The following is an 18,183-nucleotide window of genomic DNA, read 5'->3' as shown; positions in this document are numbered from 1 at the left end:
GTTATCCCAAACCAGGTCATTCCCTGTAAACTCCTTCTTCTCTCTGTCTCTCTGTCTCTGTCTCTGTCTCTCTCTCCTTATCTCACATTCCCCATTCTCTTTTCCTTTACTCCTGTCTCTAATGAAGAGGTGGCCCTTCTGTTAGCCAAAGTCAATCCCTCTACTTCTGCTGTTAATCCCAATCCCTCTCACCACCACTCCTAGTAGATTGCCTGGATATCATTTCCCCATATCTCTAATTTTCAATCTCTCTATATATACTAGTTCCTTAAAAAAAACAACAACAAACCCTTACCTTCCACCTTAGAATCAAAACTATGTATTGGTTACAAGGGCTAGGCAATGAGGTGAAGTGACTTGCCCAGGGTCACCCAGCTGGGAAGTGTCAGAGGCCAGATTTGAACCTAAGACCTTAGGCCTGGCTCTCAATCCACTGAGCTACCCAGCTGCCCCCTAGTTCCTTCCTTGATGACTATAGCCTATCCCTCTCATCCTTAAAAATGTTATTGATCCTACCATGACTAATAGTATCATCTTCTATTTCTCCTCTCCTCAGGTAAAATCCTTTAAAAGGCCACCTACATAAGGCACTTACATTTCTTCTCACTCACTTCTAAATGTTCTGCATTCATACCTCATTGTCCAAATAAAGCTACTTCCTGCTGTCGGAGTCTAATTGCTCAATCTGATGACCTTTTGGCCCCTTCGATGACCATCCTTGGCTTCTAAGATATTTAACTAGTGCTATTGGCCATTTTCTTCTCTTTGGATATGCTCTTTCAGGATTTTTGTGATAGTACTCTCCCTCAGTTTCCCTCCTCGTCTCACTGCTCTTTCTTAGTGTCCTTTACCAGATCTTTATCTATGTGACACCTTTAATCAGAGTTTTACACACAAGGCTTTCTTTTTTCTCTCTACTCTCTCTCATTGGGTGGATTCAGTTTCCATTTCTATGCCAATGACTAGTCAGTCGCTCTTTTGAGCTCTAGTCCTTTGAATGATCAGTTTCCTATTGGACCTTTCAAATTTCATGTCCAGAAGGCAGCTCAAATATAACATGTCTAAACTAAAGCTCAAAAATTAATAAAACTAAGAAATTATCTTTCCTACCCAATACACCCCTCATCCAATATTCTTTATCATTATAGGAGACATTGCCATTCTTCCACTCATCCAGATTCTCAGCCTCGAAGTTATCCTTGAGGCTTCACTCTCATTCATCTCATGTGTCCAGATAGTTGACCATCTTGCCATGTTTGCCTTTACAACATTTCTCCTCAATGTCCCCTTTTCTCTATTTGCACTGTAAAGGAGGAATTTTGCAAGGAAGAGGTAGAAGGCCACAGAATGTTGTGAACCTATGGAGTGAAGGGTCGGCCCGTTTAGAATCCCAGAAAGAGGAGGGGGCTGAGGGTTCTAACTTTGATCAGAGAGGGCTGGAGGTGTGCCTCAGGAGCACAACTACCACCTTGATACAAATGTCATCACTCCTAGCCTGGACTAGTGTGACAGCTTTCTAACTGGTCTTCTGCCTTTCATCTCCTGCTCAGATTTATCCACCATCCATTGATCAAAGTGACTTTCCTAAATTGTAAAGTCTGGCCATGTATTTTAGGAGCAAATTCTATCATATCTAGCCTATACTCATTTTTTCCTTAATAAGTATGGAAAAGTGGCAGCTAGGTGGCTCTGGGGATTGAGATCTAGACTTAGATACAGGAGGTCCTGGGTTCAAATCTGACCTAGAATACTTCCTAGCTGTGTGATCCTGGGCAAGTCACTTAGCCCTCATTGTCTAGTCCTTACCACTCTTCTCCCTTGCAACCAATACATAGTATTGATACTAAGATGGACAGGTTTAAAAAAAGTATGGAAAGCATCCTTGAGAATTAATTTGGCTAAGTCTCGTAATATTCATGTCCTCTCATCTCTGCTTCTTAGAATTCTTGTTTTCCTTTAGGAATTAGATTTTTTATGGTTGTTTTAAATTTTATTTCCTTTCCAATTACATGTAAAAACAATTTAAACTTTTTCTTTTTAAGTCTTACCATCTATCTTAGAATTCATACTAAGTACGGGCTTCAAGGCAGAAGAGAGGTAAGGGCTAGGCAATTTGGGTTAAGTGACTTGCCCAGGGTCATATAGCTAGGAAGCATCTGAGGCCAGATATGAACCCAGGACCTTCAGTCTCTAAACCTGGCTCTCTCTATCCTCTGAGCCATCTAACTGTCCCTTAATATTTGGTTTTTAAAAAAATTTGAGTTCCAAATTCTCTCCCTCCCTCCCTTCTTGAGAAGGCAAGCAATTTGATGTAGAGTATACATAGGCAGACATACAAAACAAATTTCCATATTAACCATTTTGACACAAACAAAAACAAACAAACAAACAAACACAAGGACCAAAACCCAACCAAACCAATTAAGAAAAATAAAGTAAAAAACTAGTATGCTTCAATCTGCATTCCGATTCCATCAATTCTTTTTCTGGAGGTAGATAACATGTTTCATCACAGGTCCTTTGGAATTGTCTTGGTACATTGTATTGTTGCTAGCCCATGTTTTGCAGAAAATCTTTCCTGCACTCCCCTGCTGCGATTGTCTTCTGGTCTAATGTTAATTTGTATCTACCTTGAATGTGGTGTGTGTGTGTGTGTGTGTGTGTGTGTGTGTGTGTGTAAGCCCCTTGAAGGCAAGGCTGGTTTTGTTTTTGTGTTTGTATCTTCAACACTTAGCCAAGAGTTTGGCACATAAATTAGCTCTTTAGGTGTTTGTTGATTAATTAGCATAGAGGGTGACAGTATTACATATAGTAGGATCATAATGATTACTGAGTGAATGAATGAATGAATGAATGAATGAATGAATGAAAGATTTGTCTTCAAGTTTGATCCACCAGGAGTGTTTTCACCCACTAGATCACAAATGTGAAGGTTGATTGCCCTTTAGCTTGTGACCTCTGCTGAAGGTTGGAACTCTTGGGATCATAAATTTGCTTCTTCCCCCAGCATCCAATCCAGCTAAGGAAGATTTATCGAGCCCATTTTCTGTTTGTCAATCAACTGGGTTCATCTGTGTGCTGCCGTCACTGATTTCTTGAATACACATCCACGACAGCGATGAAACACCATTGGAAGCTATGATTCAGGGCATCCTAGGAGCCCATCCTCTCTGATCTAGCCTGGTCTGGCTAGATTCTCCACACTTGGAGATCTTGGCATCTGACTTGGATACTTAGCCTGGCTAGGAAGTTGTCCTGAGAAATCTCTTTCACCATCAATAGATTGGTTTCATTCCAGACTTCTTGGATGGGGACCCCTGTTCCCCGCCCCCCCTCTATCTTGCCTCTAAACATGGCTCAATAACTCCCTTCTAAAAAATAAGACATTTTGTAGATGGCTTTATTTTGTTTTATTTTATTTTCATTCACGTATTTATTCAGTATTCCAATCCAATAATTATCAAATACCTACTATTTGCCAGTTGGATTGTACTTGGAAGGAAGAAAACAAGCATTTATTTCTTTATTTTCAGTGCTCTCTAAATTTCTTTTTCCCTTTTTTTAACATGCAAAACACACTTTCATATTGGTCATTGTTGTAAGAGCAAACTCATACATAGCCAAACCCCAAAAGAAAGCCATAAATACACTGAAGTGAAAGATGACTCCAACAGTTCTTTCTCTGGAATGCTCTGGAGAGCATTCTCCATCATAAGTCTTTCAGGATTGTCCCAGATCATTGCAGTGCAGAGGTGGCTTTATTTTAATGCCAGCCATTCCTGTCCTTCTTAGTCACAAGTCCTTAGACCTTCTACCATAATCATTCTTCTTTCCCTACTCCCAACCCAATGAACCTTCCCTCATAACCAAGAAAAATAGCTGAATAAAATCTACTGATTCAAAGATCTTGTGTGAGGACATTCCACATCTGTCTGACTTATTTTTCTACTGGCAAGTTCATACACTTTCTTATCTTTTCTCCAGGGATGCTATTGGATAGTTGTTTAGTCTGACTCTTTGTGACCCTGTCACACTGTTCATGGAGTTTTCTTGGCAGAGACACTGGAGTGGTTTGCCATATCCTTCTCCAATGGATCAAGATAAATAGAGGTTAAGTGCCTTGCCCAGGGTCACATAGCTAGGAAGTATCCAACACTGAATTTGAACTCGAGTCTAGGCCCAGTGTTCTATCTACTGAACCATCACCAGCTAGCTCCTTCTTCAGTGATAGGATCAGCCATTTCAATTTTTCTGCAATAGGCTTCATTTAACAATTATTTTTACTTGTATTATTCTTGTCGTGTTTATTGTTCTCTGGATTATAACGATCCTCATTAAATTTGACATGATATAGGGGCCAGTTAGACAGCACAGTGGATAGACCACCAGGCCTGGAGTTGGGGAGGATCTGGATTCAAATTTGACCTCAGATACTTCCTAGCTATGTGATCTGGAGCAAAGCACTTAACCCTCATTTGCCTAGCTTTTGCCACTTTTCCATATTAGACTTGATACTAAGACAGAAGGTAAGGGCTGAAAAAAAATTGGCATACGTAAAGGATCTAATAATCTAAGTAAAAGAGATCATGGCTGGCTGCTAGAATATTTGAGTTGGAAGGGAATTTGCAGATTCACCTGATTTAAATCTCTTATTAATCTTTAGAACAGGGAGTGGCAAGGTGGGGCTTGTATATGGGTTACCAGTGAAGGGGACTCGAGGTTTCAGGAACTAGTGCACCTAGTAGGTAGGGCCCTGGCCTTGAAGCCAAGACCTGGATTCAAAATCTTACCTTTTAGGCACACTAGCTCGGTAACCCTAGAAAACTCACAATGGGCCCTGTTTTCCTCATTCATAAAACAAGTGGGGTTGGACTCTGAGGTCTCTAGGTCTACAATCCTCTGACCCTGTCAGTCTTTAACCAAGTATTTCTGGGCACAAGGCTGAAGAGAGGGGTTTATTTTAATTCAGTCAGAAAAGCATTTAAGGGCCTATTATGTGCCAGGTATGGTAATACAAAGACAGAAATGAAATGGTCCCTACTCTCAAGGAAATTGCCTTCTTGCCCTAGTAACAACTCTAAGACAGAAGGGCAATATTGTGAATTGGTTCCAAGGCGGAAGAGAGGTAAGGGCTAGGCAACTGGAATTAAGAGACTTGCCCACAGTCTCATACCTAGGAAGGGTCTGAGGCCAGATTTGATGATGAGTTTTCCTGACTGGGAGGCCAAGCACTGTGCCACCTAGTTGCTCTGGCATAAATAGGCACTTAATAACTTTAATAATTAAATCAGATCATTAAACAATTGATTGATTTCTAAAGAGCTTTAAGGTTTGCAGAGCACTTTTCATATGTTATATCAATGGATCCTCTCAGCAGCCTTGTGAGGGATGAGCTTTTATTATCCCCATTTTATAGACAAAGCAAATGAGGCTTAGAGGGATTAAAAGACGTGCCCCGGGACACCCAGCTAGGTAGCGTCAGAGGGTCAAGAACCACTTAAGAAGATGAACTACAGAGGAAGAACTACAGGAGTGGAAACAGAAGAAAAGCAGCTCCTTGAACACATGGGTTGATGAGGACATGATTGGGGAGGTAGACTCGAAACGACCACACCAATGCAACTATCAACGATTTGGAAATAGATCTTGATCAATGACACGTTAAAACCAGTAGAAATGCGCAGCGGCCATGGGAGGGGGGGAGGCGGGGGGGGGTGAAGGGGAAAGTAAGAACATAAATCATGTAACCATGTTAACTTTTCTAAAAAATAAATATTAATAAATGTTAAAAAAAAAAAGATGAACAGCTCCTGCTTTCTAAGGGCTTACTTTTTAAGCAGGGATACAAGTTTACAAGTCAGTAAATGAAAGTCTTTACAAAGTAGTCGGCAAAGAATCGAGGTGGGAGGGGCCTTTGCATGCTCTTCGGGCGTTCCCTCTCGGTCCCTATGGAAGAGTCCACCAGCCGTCTCCCCCCTTTCATTCCTCCTCCAATGGAACATACCGGCTTCCCGGCGGCGGAGGGAAGGCCGAAGGTAGACATTCTAGGTCACACTAATCGCTCCCCGAGAGCCTCGGCCCGGAAGGAGACCTGGGCGATCCAGGGGCGTGTTTGAGGGATTGACAGTGCCTGGAGCCTGCGTGCCGGGCGTGCTCGCGGAGGGTTTTGCGCCTGCGCGGTCCTCGGAGGCCCCTTTCTGGCTCCTCGATCGCCATGGCGCCCGTGGTTAGTATCGCGCTCCGTGCGCGGCCTTCCTTGGGGGCCTGCCCCGCGCACCTTCCTGGGCTCCGGGGGCTTCGGCCCGACCCGAGTCTGGGCCGAGGGGTGGGTGGGGAGGGGGATCGGGGCAGGACCCAGCTGCCTCCGCCACCGCTGCCTCCACTTCTGCGGGGCCCGGCTGCTGCACGCTGCCTGGGGAGGAGGCCGAGGCCGGGGCCTGGTTCCCAGAGGGGGCCCGGAGTGGGCTTAGGGGCAGCTGAGACCCGATGGGGCCCCGCCGGAGTTGGGGCTGCCTCTGCCCCACGCCGGATCTCCTGCCCCGGGTGTGGCCCGTCGGGCGGGCATGAGGGACGGCCTAAGCCTCAGCCTCCGGGTTCTCAGTTTACTCTTTCGTAAGTCTGGGGGTGGAGGTGGGAGACCGGGGATTGGGGGGGGGGGAGCCCGCCTCGGGCACTTCCTGTAGCCGCCGGCCCCTGCTTCTTCTGGGCGAATTCTGGGGCTGGACTGGGTCTCTAAGGCTCCCAGCCAGCCCCGGGGCGGACTTCTGGGGGATTCATCGTACCCCTCGGAACCTAGTTTCCCATCCTGCAAAATGAGGATAACAACTGCTCCTACCCTTTTAAGGACACAAGGTTTTGCAAATTGGAGAGTGTGTGAAGGCATGAGTTATTGTTATTCTTGGTTCTGAAACTCATGACTTCTTCGGACTTTCTTTGAGACTTTAAAGACTGTTGAGTGTTGTGGGTATGGAGCCAGGCTCGAAGCCAGGAAGAGCTGGGGTCTAGGCCCACCTCGTGGCTCTGAGCAAGATGCATAAATTCTCTAGAGGGAGTTTACACCCTATCTGCCTGGTTGAAGGCGGATGGGGCAAGGTGGCGGGGTTGGGGGTCGATTTCCTCCATCTGTCCCCATCCTTTCGGTGATACAGCCTCCCTCCCTTCCTCTTATTTTCGGTAATAACTAGAATTCCACCTTCAGATTTAAGGAACTCAGTTATATGTCCCTGGGAACATTTCCTTGTCCATGGTTGTAGTTTATTTAACATGTAAGTTTTTTAAAGGCAGGAATTGTGTTTTGTGTACATTTGGCCTCTTCTCCCAGAGTCCATCTTAGGTTTGATGATTGAATGGTCATATGTATCCCTCTTTTTCTTTGGAAACTTCACTGACTGGAAGAGTTAAGTTTCTTGTTGGTAGGATCTCTAGTACTTTTGTATCTCAAAGATTTAAGTAAAGGTGTAAGGTTCAAATGTTTTTTGATTGGAAATCTTAAAATCTTCAGTTTCATGATAACTTAAGTGAAGAGATGATGGGTGCAAAGCATGGCCTCCATAGATTTCAGTCTTTGATTCTCTCACTTAATAGTCTTGTGACAGGGAAGGCACTTGCATTCTTATCCTAAATTTCTTTCTCTATAAATATGATCAGAATTTGGAGTACACCCCTTGCAACTCTAACATTTTGTGATTTTAAAAAGAGAGTCTTTAAATGTTATGATTTGAGTGTCACTGAGCAGCCTAACTTTGCAAAAAGTGTTATTTCCCTAACTTTATCTGTAAAATGGGATAATAATACCACCTGCTACCTCCCAGGATTGTTATGAGTATCAGATGAGATAATTGTGAAGTATACTTAGCTCAATGCCTGGCACATAGTAAGCATTGTATAAATGCCAACTATTATTACTGTAGGGAGCTTAGGGGAAAAATTTTTTCCATAGTTTTGAGCATGCAGTATCCTTGCTTTGAATAAGTTTCAAGAGTTGAGTAATTTGGAGACCAAGTGTGAGGGTGTCTGTATTTATGTGTTGGAGGGAAGGATTAATACTGTTACTCTGGCTTAGGGGACTATTGATTAAAGATTAACCCTATCTAAAAGGTAGAATGTCTTTAAGGAGGGAATTAAAGAGATAAAAGTTATCATGCCCTCAGACACTTAAATCTACCTTTCAATTCCAAAATTGTTCAGTACCTAACATGTGTCAGGAGTAGAGATTTAAACATACAAACAGGATAGCCCCGACCTTTAGGAGTTTATAACTTTAGGAGTTTGTAACCTAGAGGGAGTGGTGAAAGAACCAGATAGACATCAACAATATACACAGTAGGAAATTACTAAGCATATAAGAGAAGTTAAACAGTGACCATATTCAAGGAGGGAGCAATCTCTTAGTTCAGCAGATTTGGGAAGGTTTCATGGGCAGTGAGATATAGCAGTGGGTTGTTGTAATTTTAGGACTATATCACATAGCAAGGAAAGGAGCAGGAAAGAACAACCCTAAATAGTCAGTAGGTCTAAGAAATAATACTTTCCTACAACTTAATATTCAAATATACAGAATAAAAGTATCATTAAGTTGAAGAATTGTTTGATAAATCCAGGTTTATTTTTTAGGCTATGAACCTCTTGGTGAGAAATAACCATCCTGTTTTATAGAATGTCAGAACTTGGGGCACAGCTGGGCGGCTCAGTGGATTGAGAGCTAGGCCTAGAGAGGGAGGTCCTAGATTCAAATCTGGCCTTGGATACTTACTAGCTTTGTGACCCAGGGCAAGTCACTTAACCCCCATTGCCTAGCCCTTACCACACTTCTGCCTTGGAACCAATACATGGGATTGATTCTAAGGTGGAAGGTGAGGGTTATTTAAAAAAAAAAAAAAAAAAAGTCAGAACTTCTAGATTGGAGGAACCAGTCCCTTGCTTGACCCCTTAAAGTTGGAAGTACTGGGCAGTTGGGTAGTTCAGTGGAGTGAGAGTCAGGCCTAGAGACAGGAGGTCCTAGGTTCAAATCTGGCCTCACCCAGCTGTGTGACCCTGGGCAAGTCACTTGACCCCCATTGCCTACCCTTACCACTCTTCACACCAAAGTACAAGGGTTTAAAAAAAAAAAAGTTGGAAGTATTTGGGATTTTGCTTTTGAATGTAGGTATTATTTTTTTCCTTTTTTGTGTGTTTGAGGTTTAGCTACTTACAGACAGTATTTGTGTTTTTTTTTTTTTCTGTAGAAGAAATCTGTGATGAAGGGCGGCAAAAAAAAGAAGCAAGTCCTCAAATTTACCCTGGATTGTACCCATCCTGTGGAAGATGGGATTATGGATGCAGCTAATTTCGTAAGTTATATCCCCAAAGCTTTTCATTTCTCAAGCTCTAGTAAACTCTTAGTATGAAAGTATAGGTGTGGGTTTCATTCCTGAAATGATTTAAGAAGCAGCAAGCATCTTAATTTTTTTTTTTAGGACAGGAAACAAGATATCTTGTAACTAATTACTAGATTTTGGTTGTCTGAAAGTGATGACTGCGAGACTGGTAGATTAGTTTCTCAGCTATGGAGGAAACAGGCAGCTAGGTGGCGCAATGGATAGTATTTTGGGCTTGGAAGAGTCCTCTTCCTGAGTTCAGAACTGGCCTCAGACACTTCCTAGCTGGGTTGATTTTCTGCAAGTCACTTAAGCCCAGTTGCTATCCTTTATGGCTCTTCTGTCTTAGAACTGATTCTAAGACAGAAGGTGAGTGTTTAAAAAAAAAATGAGCTAGAGAAGGAAATGGCAAACCACTCTAGTATTTTTGCTAAGAAATCTCCTGATGGCGTCATGAAGAGTCAGATAAGCCTTAGGTGACTCAGCAATAACAACAACACATATGGAGGAGACCCTGGATGTGAACTGGCCTTTGATGATTTGTCTTTAGAATTCCGGAATCCATTTTGGTATCTTCCTAAAATCCTGCCAACTTCAATTTAAAGTCTTTGAATTAGCTTCTTCTAAGTGTTAATTTATTTGCATCTCTGCTTTGCTTTCTCCCAATGGAAACCTAGACAGATGAAATCCTTGCAGAAATTGAATTTATTTCAGCTTTGTAAAGTTGCTAGCCAGTCCCTTGGCCTTTTTGCTTTCAGCACCTGCCTGTGAGGAGAGCTCAGGCTTTCTTTCTGTGTAGAAGACTCCTTCCCAGGATCTTTTTATAGCCTTACCTCCCCAATCAGTATGGGAAAAGTCAAGTTGTGTTCAATTGAAAACTGTTACAGTAGAACTATATGTAAAATAAAGATGCCCACTAGACTTACCTGTTTTTTTAAGTGTGCTTTATAGAACATAATTGGCACAGTCCCTTGTAATTTGTAGGATGTCTGAGTTGAGAAAGACTTCAGAACTTTTTCACCCAGACCATACCAGAATAGAAATCTATAACATCCACACAAGTGGTGGTCCAGTCTTGGTTTGAAGACCTAATAAGTGAAGGAAGCAGTATTAAAGTAGAAAGAATGCAGGCTTGAATTTGGACTCTTGGGTTCTAATCCTGGCTCTGCCTGTTGTTATTGTTGTAACCATGGGCAAATCACTAGTCTCTCAGGGTTTTAAGTATTGTCAGCTGGAAAATGAAAAGGTCCAGCCAGAAGAATTCTGATTCTTTTCAGTTCCGAAAATTTGACCCATTTCAGTACAATCTTTGTAGACAGCCCATTCCATTTTTAGATCTAATTATTAGGAACATTTTCTTTTATCTTCAGCCAAAATCTGCCTTGTCTGCAGCTCTCCTCCTTATTGCTGAAGCCCTTCTACCACTCTGTCACATCACACACAATTGTTCTCAGTTGTCCCTTCTGGGATCATAAAGAACAAGCAGATTCCTTTTCCATATGACTAATTTCAGCAGGGTCCTCACGCTGCAGTATGTGAATTTTCCCTGATGAATTCTCATGCTCCACTGAGGCAGCATTCATCCCCCCTTCTCTCCCCACTTCCCTCCTACTTTTATGAAAAAGCAGAGGCTTATTGTCATATAAGCATCCTCTTTTCTCTTGTATCTTAAAAACTTTCCTCTTGCCTGATTTTTCCCCTTTATGCCTATTTCTGATCAAAGGGCCTTTCTCCTTGTTAGTACCAACCCCATTCACTTGTACTTTTGATCCTTTCCCCGGCCCCCAGTCATTATTTTTCTCATCTTTATCCTTTGACTTTTTCCTTTCTCCAAACGTGATTGTCTCCCCCACATTCTGTCCTTCTTGCCTCCATTTCCTTTTTTTCACTCTCTTAATTCCTTATTATCTTATCACTTAACTAAAATTGTTTTTTTCTAATAACCTTTTCTCAGTCCTCATAGTTGTATTTTTTGTCATTGTTGGCTATTTTCTTTTCCCTGGACTTCTGTGAAACTGCACTTTCTTGCTCTCCTGTGAGTCTGACTCATTTATTAATTCCCTTTTCTGAATTATCCTCCTGGACATCCCATTCCCCCTTCCCTCCTAACATTTGTCTTTATTCTCAGAGATCACATTAGCTCCCACATATTCGGTCATTATACAGATAGTTCCAAATCTCTCTATATATGTATATGTAATCTCTGTGTGTGTTACTTAAGTTCCAGTCTTGAATTACTACTTTTTGGACAAGTTCATCTGTGGAGTTATTGACTGAAGATAACTCAGAAAAATAGGTTTCAGACAAGACATTTCTCTCTAAACCCATCCATCCTTCAGATTTTCCTTTTTCTGGCTAAGGTACCATGATTCTTCAAATCGCCTTAGATTTTCAACCTCAGAATTATTCTGAACTCCTTCATCCTTAGTTCTCTTCATTTATTCATCGTGTCAGTTGACAGACTCCCCACCACTCCCACAGGTTCTACTGTAGTTCCAGGTATCACCATCACTCTCCTAGCTGATCAAATTGGCTTTGGCTTGGGCTTCCCTGCCTTTAGTCTCTTCCCTGCTCCAGTCCATCTTTATACACATATCAGATGGATAATCCTATAACAGGCCTCACTTTGTTCCTTCCTCTCTTCCCATCTCTAATCCACTCCCTCTCCCACTTCCATTTGAAAACCTTCATTGACTTCTATCTTTTTTTTTTTCAACCCTTACCTTCTGTTTCAGAATTAGTTATAAGTGAGTTATAAGTTAAAGGTAGCAAGGCCTAGGTAACAGCAAAGGCTAGATTCAGGGTCACACAGCTAGGAAGTATTTGAGGTCAAATTTGAACCCAAGTCCTCCTGACTCCAGGCCTGGTGCTGTTCCCCCCTCTTTGACTTCTTATTGCCTCTAGGGAAAAATTCAGACCACTTGGCTATTCAGCCTGTATTTAAAGCCCACCAAAATTTGGCTCCCACCTCTCCTTCTAGACTTGTTTCTTATTCACATATAGGCATTCTACTCAGAATGGCCAGTCATCTGTTCCCCTTAAATAAAACTTCATGTACAGGCTGACCCTATTCCTGGAATGTAGTCTCCCTTCAGCTAGGAGGCTCCTTGAGTTAGGAGTTATCACCAGGGTGCTGGGTGATCCTGGGCAAGTCATTTAACCTCTGCCTGCTTCTGTTTCTTCATCTATGTAATGAAGATAATAACAGCATCTACCTTCCAGGGTTGTTGTGACGTCAAATGTAGTAGTATTTGTAAAGGGGCTTAGCACTGTGTTTCCTTGCTTCCTCACTTCTGCCTCTGAGAGCCCTGAGCTTTCTTAAAGTGCTATTTCCTATCTGAGGTCTTTCCTGACCCTGCTCCCTCCCCCTCCTTGTTACTACTTTCTCCCCTGTACTTTGCATTACTTTAGATAGACTTGGCATTTATTTCCTTGTGTGGCTGTGTTGTATTCCCTCTTGACCAAGGTGATGAGGGATAGGCATTCCATGCATATTAGTGTGTGCTTTAGTCTTTTTGACCACATCATGCTTGCAGCCCGCTGAATCGCCATATTCATCAGATGAACTATAGACATAGACACAAGCCCTAGCTTTTGATCGGGAAGTTGATTTTTAAAATCCCAAGTTTAAGACGTGGCCTCCATCCTGGCCTCTTTGCGGCTCATTCCCCTGGCTATCATCCAGTGTTTAAGCCCCTCGACTGTGTGTCAGCTGCAAATGGGATAAATGAACATCCGCCGGGCAGGGATGTTTATCCCTGAGAGAGAGATCAACCTATTGATGATGACTCCATGGACTGATCCTGCAATGAGTTCTGAATTCATTCTGCTGTGGTTTAAACTGCATTCTTCTACCCATTTTTCTTGCATGAAGATAGCATGAGAGACTCCAGATTTCCTGAAATCTGGTTAATTATCTTCTAGTCTAGAAATAGAAACTTTACAATGACCTGTTTCTGATGAAATAGTGCTAACTCAGTGACCACTCTTGTCATTTTCTGGATGACCACTAATGATAGTAATGGTTTAGGACCTGACACACTCCCTGGGCAATAGTTTGCAGGGTCCAGGCTTTTTTTTTTTTTTTTTTTCAATTAGAACAATTTTGCTTTCTTCCACCTGCCAGTGGTTCAGCAATCACATCCACTGCAATTGCCTAGGATAGTGATGGGCAAACTACACCCTGAGGGCCAGATTAGGCCCCCTGAAATGTTCTATCCTTCTGCCAGACATTCCTGATCTGACAATACAATGAGTAGGACACAATACAATGAAACTTCCCAAAGAGCTGCCTTAGAAACAGACTGACAGATGAGCATTTCCTTTCCTTTGGCCCCTCTTTAAAAAATTTGCCCATCACTGCCCTAGGATATAAGTTGAGTTAGATGACTTGAGCTTACCATTGTGATGTGTGATGGGTGTCATTTTTTTCTATCTCCTTACTTACCTATCACCTCTATTAACTGTTCTGGCTTTTCTCTGTTCTATCTTCCTTTGACTCTTATTTTTTTCTCCTTGAAATACTATCTCATTTTGCACTCACTTCTGACATTCTCCCTAGAGGATCTAACCATGCTTTTTCATCAGATGGACTAAAGCAGGAAAGAGGCTAAAAGCATCTAACCAAGCATCATCTGTTTTCTTTCCTTGCTTTCAAGTTCTGGTTGTGTCTTTTGAAAAATCAGAAATGGTAGATCAATAATAATTTTGTAGCTACAGTACTCTCAGCCACTCCATTCTTTGTTATTGGAATTATTTTCCTTTTGTTTTTAACTTTAAGGATGAAATTAAAAAGTATACCTAAAAGGGGGAGGCAGGGCAGCTAGGTGACTTAGTGGATAGAGAGCCAGGCCTGGAGACACAAGGTGTCCTGGGTTCAAAAGTGGCTTCTGATACAGCTTAGCTGGGTCACCCTGGGCAAGTCTCTTACCTCCCATTGCCTAGCCCTTACTGTTCTTACACGGTATTGATTCTAAGGTAGGAGGTAAGGGTTTTAAAAAAGCATAACTAAAACACTTTGTAACCCTTAAAATGCTATATAAAAACTTGTATTGTTCAGTTATGTATGTCCAACCTTCATAACTCATTTGGGGTTTTATTTATTAAGCCTTTACCTTCTGTCTTAGAATCAATACAGGGTATGATAAACAAACTCTCCCAAGATAGTTGTACAATGCATGGACTGTTGTCCATCCATGCCATGCCCAGATGTTTCAGCTCTAAGTGTAGACTAAAGGTGCTAGCTTAGTCTTCAGGCTAGATTTTTTTTTTTTTAAATTTTAAACCCATAACTTCTGTGTATTGACTTATAGGTAGAAGAGTGGTAAGGGTAGGCAATGGGGGTCAAGTGACTTGCCCAGGGTCACACAGCTGGGAAGTGTCTGAGGCCAGATTTGAACCTAGGAACTCCCATCTCTAGGCCTGGCTCTCAATCCACTGAGCTACCCAGCTGCCCCTTCTGGCTAGATTTTAATTGCAAATCTCCATACTTGTTAGTTGCTTCTATCTATGTGTGTAGTGGTGACCTGGCAGCTCTGCCTTTTTTACTTCTCAGTGCCCTTCCCCCTCCCACACACCCTAGGAGATGAAAACAACCCTGACAGAAGTGACAAAAGTAATCTCTAGTGCCCCTGGTTTTGTTATTTTAACTACAAATTATGCCAAAAGTTGTAAGTTCAGGTTTTTAAAAATTATGTATTTCTTTTTTACTGTTTGGGTCCTAGATTTTGGAAGTCCTAAGAGTTGTACTAAGAGCTGATGATCACTGTTATCTAGGAAGTAAACTAAGTTTCCTCCCAGTTCCCTTGTGGATGTGTTTTCCTTATATTTAGAATCCAGAGAAAGACCGGAAATGGTAAGTTCTGGGGACAGATTTCAAATGCATGGCCTGGCCCCTCATTAGCCATTCTCATTTTCACAGGAGCAGTTTTTACAAGAACGAATCAAAGTGAATGGAAAGGCTGGCAACCTTGGTGGTGGTGTTGTAACAATTGAGAGAAGCAAGAGTAAGATAACTGTCACGTCAGAGGTGCCATTTTCTAAAAGGTGAGTGGGCAAATGGCAGTAGAGGAAGTGAGGCAGTGGGGCCTACAAGGGGGCAGCCCTGCTGGTGCTCCCACATGGCCTAGTTGCTTCCCTTACACGGTGTGGTGTGGCTGGGGAAGTACTGTACCAAAACAGTAAATGGCTTTATTAATTGGTCAGGGTGACAGAAGTCCTAGTGGGGGTGAAAGGAGATAGTTGTGGGCTTATATCCTGCCTTGGGCTTCTAAATGCTTCTTGACGATGGGCAGGGCGCCGAACTTCAAAGTTTCTGCCAAATGGAGCTCACACACCTGGGGTGTTGACTGGGTTTGAGATCTCAAGAAATGGAGTATGTAAAGTGTCTCATTTTCCCGAAAGGAATGGCAGAGCTTACCTTGCATAGACTCAGATGATCTTTTATGGGGGGTGTGGGGGTGGAGCTTTTGTTAAAATCTAATAGCTACCACCTGAAGGCCTGTTTAGCACTTCCATTGGAAATGAAAACTTCCCCAAGATGTTTCAGAATCAATTTGGCTTTAATAATCCTTAAACTGAATCTAAGTGATGTTTTCTCAAGTCTGGTCATTTGGAACTAGTGCATGGAGGGGACCGGTACTCTAGAGGTTAAAAATGTATCTTCATATTACAGTTTGATGCCTCCCCAAATGGGTTTTATCTCCCAGATTAAAGTTAATATTTGTTTTTATTGTTTCAGGAGCATTAGTTACTTGGTTATTTTGGGTTGATACTTTCTTTCTGAGTGTCTGAATACTAATAGAGGGAACCAGTAGGAGGCTCTTGAATTGGCTTCATTTCTAGCTTTATCAGGTTTTGCCTTTCATTTGAATGAAGTTAGAGGATTCAGGTGCTCCTTTATGGTCTTTTTAAAGAGAAAAGTACATAGGAACCCAGAGCCTTAGGAGACTTTAGGGCCTCTCTGCTTCTAGGCAGGTGGCAGTACTCATATGTCTCCAGAACTACGTTTATGCAGTGCTTCTCCCTATTCAGCTCTGGTAGAGTCACAGAAAGATTCCAGACTTCCGTTAGTCTGACTTCAAAGTTTAACAACTCATTATCCCACAAGAAAAGTGCAAAGATAGATCTAACCAATTCTTCCCATTTAAGCTCATTTCAATTCGTTTCTATACTTAGTGGAAATGGAGGGAAAGTTAATAAATAGCCAGCTCTATGGACTCAGTCTTTTCTCAGCTTTTTTTTTTTTTTTTAAGTAACCATCTCAATTTCTGAAAAATCTTTTCTGTTTTCTAACCTTTCTGCCTCAGTTGTGTTGAATCTGTTAAGAGTAGAAAGAGTCTTGCCAGGATGTAAGAATATAGTAGGGAGAGTTTATGTACAGTGAAGTAAATACAATACCCTGGAGCTAAGCTAACTGTTGTATGTTTGCTGTTTCTAATGAGAAACTTAACTGGGTGATAGGAGTAACATTTTACAAAGTTCTTAGATTTCCTATCTAGGCGTGGGTGGGTTTCTTTCTTTCTTTTTTTTTAAACCCTTACCTTCTGTCTTCGAGTCAATACTGTGTATTGACTCCAAGGCAGAAGAGTGGTAAGGGTAGGCAATGGGGGTCAAGTGACTTGCCCAGGGTCACACAGCTGGGAAGTGTCTGAGGCCAGATTTGAAACTAGGACCTCCCGTCTCTAGGCCTGACTCTCAATCCACTGAGCTACCCAGCTGCCCCCGTGGTTTTCTTTTTTACTATCTTTTGGGAAAGTCCCCTTTTTGAGGCTTAACAGGTATTTGAGGAGCTTTCATAAAAAAAATAGGGGACTCATGGCTAAGGTCCAGGGTAGAAACCAGAAGTCATATATTAATAGATAACTTGTTACAGTGTCTGGACATGCTCTTTGCATTGCAGTAGTACTGGCCATAGAAAACTGGTTGCTGCTTTTAGGGCTTAAGTTAAAAGACAAGCTAAGCCAATACCAGTTGGTGATCGATAGCGACTTATTTGGCCACTGGCAAGACTAGAGTAGCCATCAGTAAACTGAGTGAACATCCCAATAAGTTTACTCCTGGGAGATTAGTATTATGCCAGGACATTCATTTTGTTGCAGGGCAATGTAAAAGTAGATCTATCTGTGATACAGTTTGAGGAGGCAACTCAGATGATGGGAATTCTTTCACACGGAGATTGAGAGTAAGGGAGATGAACAAGATCCCTTGGAGCTCTTAGAAAAACAAGGTGATCTAGAAATGAGACATTGGCAGGACGTTTTCTTACAGCAGTCCTTAGAAACCAGCTAATAGTTGGGCCCTGTTAGATGGATAGCTCTTGTATCTCTTTAGAGATGATTTCTGCTGCTAATTTAGCTGCTAGAACCCAAGTTAAGGTCTTCTTTCTGATAATCACATACAAGGTTGGCTCCTTACTTGGGGATGTTTCACACCAGCCTTTGGGCTCTGCTCTACAGGCAAAGTGGGAAAGCTGTTTAGACTTGGGCCTGCGCGCCGGCCAGTACTTTGAAGGTTGTGAATGCTGTCCTGCCTGCTGTGTGGCCTGGTCACTGAGCTTCTTCTCTCTACAGGTATTTGAAGTACCTGACAAAGAAGTACTTAAAGAAGAACAATCTTCGGGATTGGCTCCGGGTGGTGGCCAATAGCAAGGAGAGTTATGAATTACGGTACTTCCAGATCAACCAGGATGAAGAGGAGGAAGAGGAGGAGGATTAAACCCTCTTGGGTCTGGAAACGTTTTGTACATGATCTCGAATAAAACTTGAACCAAAGTGGTGGTTCTCCTTGTCTTTCTGCACTGTGGATTGTACAGGATACTGGAAACATT

General features: G+C 42.2%; 1 protein-coding gene across 1 annotated transcript; it reads left to right on the top strand.

The window, feature by feature from the left end:
• Window positions 1–6,149: 6,149 nt before the first annotated feature.
• RPL22 (ribosomal protein L22) lies at window positions 6,150–18,127 on the top strand. The gene is made up of 4 exons (XM_044671238.1): window positions 6,150–6,226; window positions 9,225–9,329; window positions 15,277–15,401; window positions 17,927–18,127. Exons 1-4 carry the CDS (start codon window positions 6,215–6,217, stop codon window positions 18,069–18,071), a joined length of 387 nt encoding a protein of 128 aa, XP_044527173.1. The 5' UTR covers window positions 6,150–6,214; the 3' UTR covers window positions 18,072–18,127.
• Window positions 18,128–18,183: the final 56 nt, after the last annotated feature.

This window comes from Gracilinanus agilis, chromosome 3, assembly GCF_016433145.1.
Source record: "Gracilinanus agilis isolate LMUSP501 chromosome 3, AgileGrace, whole genome shotgun sequence".
In the NCBI taxonomy this organism is placed as follows: domain Eukaryota; kingdom Metazoa; phylum Chordata; class Mammalia; order Didelphimorphia; family Didelphidae; genus Gracilinanus; species Gracilinanus agilis.
Note: the sequence above shows the minus strand (reverse complement) of the source record. Positions and strands in the feature narration are given on the sequence as shown.

Coding starts and splice junctions, on each gene's coding strand:
- RPL22 (XM_044671238.1), top strand. Junction 9,330..15,276: donor TTATGGATGCAGCTAATTTC/GTAAGTTATATC, acceptor TCATTTTCACAG/GAGCAGTTTTTACAAGAACG. Junction 15,402..17,926: donor GAGGTGCCATTTTCTAAAAG/GTGAGTGGGCAA, acceptor TTCTCTCTACAG/GTATTTGAAGTACCTGACAA.